The 3549-nt window shown below is 46.9% G+C and overlaps 1 protein-coding gene across 3 annotated transcripts in view; it reads right to left on the bottom strand.

Annotated features, from left to right (window-relative positions):
- Positions 1-3549, bottom strand: part of ddr2l (discoidin domain receptor family, member 2, like) — a 34074-nt gene that overhangs the window by 14364 nt on the left and 16161 nt on the right. For all 3 annotated transcript variants that reach the window (XM_014029733.1, XM_014029734.1, XM_014029735.1), the window contains exons 2-8: positions 2166-2263; positions 1984-2086; positions 1799-1874; positions 1574-1726; positions 1319-1466; positions 1167-1239; positions 900-1086 (exon numbers count right to left, since the gene is read on the bottom strand). In XM_014029733.1, the coding sequence (XP_013885187.1) occupies positions 900-1086; positions 1167-1239; positions 1319-1466; positions 1574-1726; positions 1799-1874; positions 1984-2086; positions 2166-2226 (801 nt within the window). In that variant the 5' untranslated portion in view covers positions 2227-2263. The remainder of the gene's footprint in view (positions 1-899; positions 1087-1166; positions 1240-1318; positions 1467-1573; positions 1727-1798; positions 1875-1983; positions 2087-2165; positions 2264-3549) is intronic.

Here is a 3549-nt window from a genome sequence, read left to right as displayed (position 1 = left end):
AGTCTCACAGTCTCAGTGTCTCAAGTCTCAGTGTCTCACAGTCTCAGTGTCTCACAGTCTCAGTGTCTTACAGTCTCAGTGTCTCACAGTCTCAGTGTCTCACAGTCTCAGTATCAGTCTCACTGTCTCAGTGTCAAACAGTCTCAATGTCTTACAGTCTCAATATCAAACAGTCTCAGTGTCTTACAGTCTCAGTGTCTTACAGTCTCAGTGTCTCACAGTCTCAGTGTCTTACAGTCTCAGTATCAGTCTCAGTGTCTCACAGTCTCAGTGTCTCACATTCTCAGTGTCTCACAGTCACAGTGTCTCACAGTCTCAATATTAACCAATCCTAGTGTCTCACATTCTCTGAGTCTTACAGTCTCAGTGTCTCACAGTCAGTGTCTCACATTCTCAGAGTCTTACAGTCTCAGTGTCTCACAGTCAGTGTCTCACATTCTCAGAGTCTTACAGTCTCAGTGTCTCACAGTCAGTGTCTCACAGTCTCAGTGTCCCGTTGTCTGACTTTCAGTTGCAGGCTGACTCGTCTCTTTATCTCTGCTCTGGATTCATTTCAAAGAGATGATCATCAGATATTGTCCAACATTAACCTTCAGGGTTTATGAAGCTCGTAGTTTCACAGTGATGACCTAGTCGATGTTATCATTTACCCATGATGCTTTGCGTGTAAATAAAATGGACCAGTTTGTGTAATACGGTATATTTTTAAATATTTTGTTAAAAAATGATAAAAACTTCTTTATTTTCCAGTTAAAATAAACGTTCATCTCTTACAGTCTAATGTTAGAGGTGACCGTGGATCACTTTAAATGAAACTATAAAGGATGTCTGATGTTTAATTTCAGATCTACTTCCTGTCTGCTCTGCTCTGATGTGATGATGGAAGCAGAACTACACACCTTCATGGATGTGAAGTTCCTCGGCCTGTCGAACACAAACTCCATCTCCACGTATCCCAGAATCCCCGGCGTGTCGTTCCTCCAGCCCACGTAGTCGTACCCGGGCCTCTGGACCTGGTGGCTCAGCCGATAGTCGTCCAGGCCGGTCAGACCATCGGTCAGCTGACCCAGACCTCCGGTCAGCTTCCTGTTGGGCGAGACAGCCGTGAGACACAAAGACCAGAGACACTAAAGCAACTGATGTGGACCTGGACTGGGCTGACTGACTTTTTGTCCTGAACTCCGTCGTATGTGGAGTCGTTGAGGCTGGGGACAGGAGCGCTGTAGGACATCAGACCATCTACAGGAAGAAGACAACATCTGGTTCATGAAGAAGCCCAGGTTTTGGTTTAATGTCTCTCTGTGTCTCTGTGTCCTACCGTCCCAGGGACAGCCGTACAGCTCCAGCCTCATGCAGACGGTGGTGGACAGCTTGCTGACGGGGATCACGCGGACGTAACGTGCGATGACCGGAGGTTTGAGGTCGTTGGAGAAGACAGCGTAGGTGTTCTTGTTGCCATCCAGAACCTGCAGGTGAAAAAGGGACACCGGGACGGAGAGACGGATGGTTATTCTGTCCCTGCGTCCCCCTCAGACTTATACTAATCCCTGAGTGTGGGGTCTGGGTCACTCGCCTCCTTCCCCTGCCGGTTCTTCCAGGACCTCCACAGCAGGCCGTCTCGGCTGTAGTTCAGGCGGTACTGCTGAGCGAACTCTTTGCCCAAACCTAGAGCGTAGCGTCCCTGAGTTCCCATCAGGGTCAGGAAGGTCAGCCTGCGCAGGTCGATCTGCAAAACCAAACCTCGATGATAATCTAGACCTTGTTCCTGAACAGGACCGGACCTGTTTGAGACACTGACCTGCAGGTACTGACTGTCTGAGGGCTCCAGCTGTCCTTTAGGACACCAGGCCCCGTCCCCTCGCTCACAGTTCAACCTGCAAACACAAACATTGACAGTCTGAGGGTCAGGATTCTGTCCTCCATCAGACCGCTGCGTGAACACCTGTGTGGTCTGGGAGGGCAGTGGGCGTGGCCTGCGCTCACCTGGCGTTCTGCGGTCCAGTCGTGTCGTACCATTGGCTGGAAGCGGACAGGTCCTGGTCTTTGATCCGCCCGTCCTCCATGCCTAGCGCGTAGCGACATTGTTCTGAAACCAGGAGGGAGCTGTTAATGTTCTGATGATTGACAGGTGTGGGTACGGACTTCCTGCAGGGGGAGGGGCCTACCTGGGCCGATCTGCGCAATGGCTGCTGGCAGGTGAAGGATCAGCAGAAGGAAGAGGTGCATGATGGTCCGTGGTCCCTCCAACACACACGCTACATCTCTGAGAAAACACACACACACCTGCAGCTTCAGCTACGATCCAACCGGATCTGTCCCAGAGTTTAGACCAACAGATCTGTCCCAGAGTTTAGACCAACGAATCTGTCCCAAAGTTTAGACCAACGGATCTGTCCCAGAGTTTAGACCAACAGATCTGTCCCAGAGTTTAGACCAACGGATCTGTCCCAGAGTTTAGACCAACGGATCTGTCCCAGAGTTTAGACCAACGGATCTGTCCCAGAGTTTAGACCAATGGATCTGTCCCAGAGTTTAGACCAACGGATCTGTCCCAGAGTTTAGACCAGAGATTCTTGGGCCGAGCGCCACCTTGAGGGCCTCAAAAGAACAACAGTTTTTAACTTTGGGCCACAGAGGGCCGTGGGACCACACTGAGTTTGAATAAGGTGCAATACACTTTCTCACCACTAGTAGCAGTAGTGCACCACTCAGATGTTTAACAACTTTTTAATATGTAGAAGAAGAACCTTAGAAACCTGCTGAAAATGGAAACTTATTTCAAATGAAAAGTAGAAGCAAAAATGAAAGTAACTCATCAAAAAACACCAAAGTTTGTCACTAATATGAAGTACAGCCTCTGGTTCTACTATGCAATATTTGAATTTGCACAGCATGTGAAGTGGCAGGAAGTGATGTCACCAGAGTAACGTCGTCGTGTGAACAGAGCAGTGTTTGAGAAGAATCTGACGTTCTTTAGACAATTTTGAGTCACTTTCAAGCAGAGATGAGGAAGAGTCAGAGTTAAAATAATATTCTTTCAATAAATAAACTCCAGGAAGTTCCCTTTTCCTAAATAATACTCTCATGATGTCACTTCCTGTTATATTTCATCTTGGTCAAATTAAAAAGAAAATATGCCAGTTACGTACACAAAAGTGTAAAATCGTGTGTATTATACCAATTTTATTAAATATAAATATGTTTTCTTTGACTTTTTGTTTTGAAGGATATTCACATCACAGGCACTTTTTAAACCTCTCTATTCACTGGGAACAATTAGTTCACTCCAGAACTTTGACTGAACCTGGACCGGGTCTGAATAGGGGTGTAAGAAAATATCGATACACTGAAATATCGCAATATTTCATTTCCCGATACTGTATCGATATTCTAAAGCCCTGTATCGATTTTTTATTAAGGTTTAAAATGTCAACTTTCCTGCCAACCGTTCATTTTTATGTTGTAGTTCAGCCTCTGACCACTAGTTGGCAGCAGTGAGCCAGACATTTGGCTCCTCTACCTTGAGGAGCCAGAGAGTAAGTAAAGAAA

Source organism: Austrofundulus limnaeus, unplaced genomic scaffold, assembly GCF_001266775.1.
Source record: "Austrofundulus limnaeus strain Quisiro unplaced genomic scaffold, Austrofundulus_limnaeus-1.0 Scaffold947, whole genome shotgun sequence".
Lineage (NCBI taxonomy): Eukaryota > Metazoa > Chordata > Actinopteri > Cyprinodontiformes > Rivulidae > Austrofundulus > Austrofundulus limnaeus.
The sequence above is the reverse complement of the archived record's forward strand: the minus strand, read 5'-3'. Positions and strand labels throughout refer to the sequence as shown.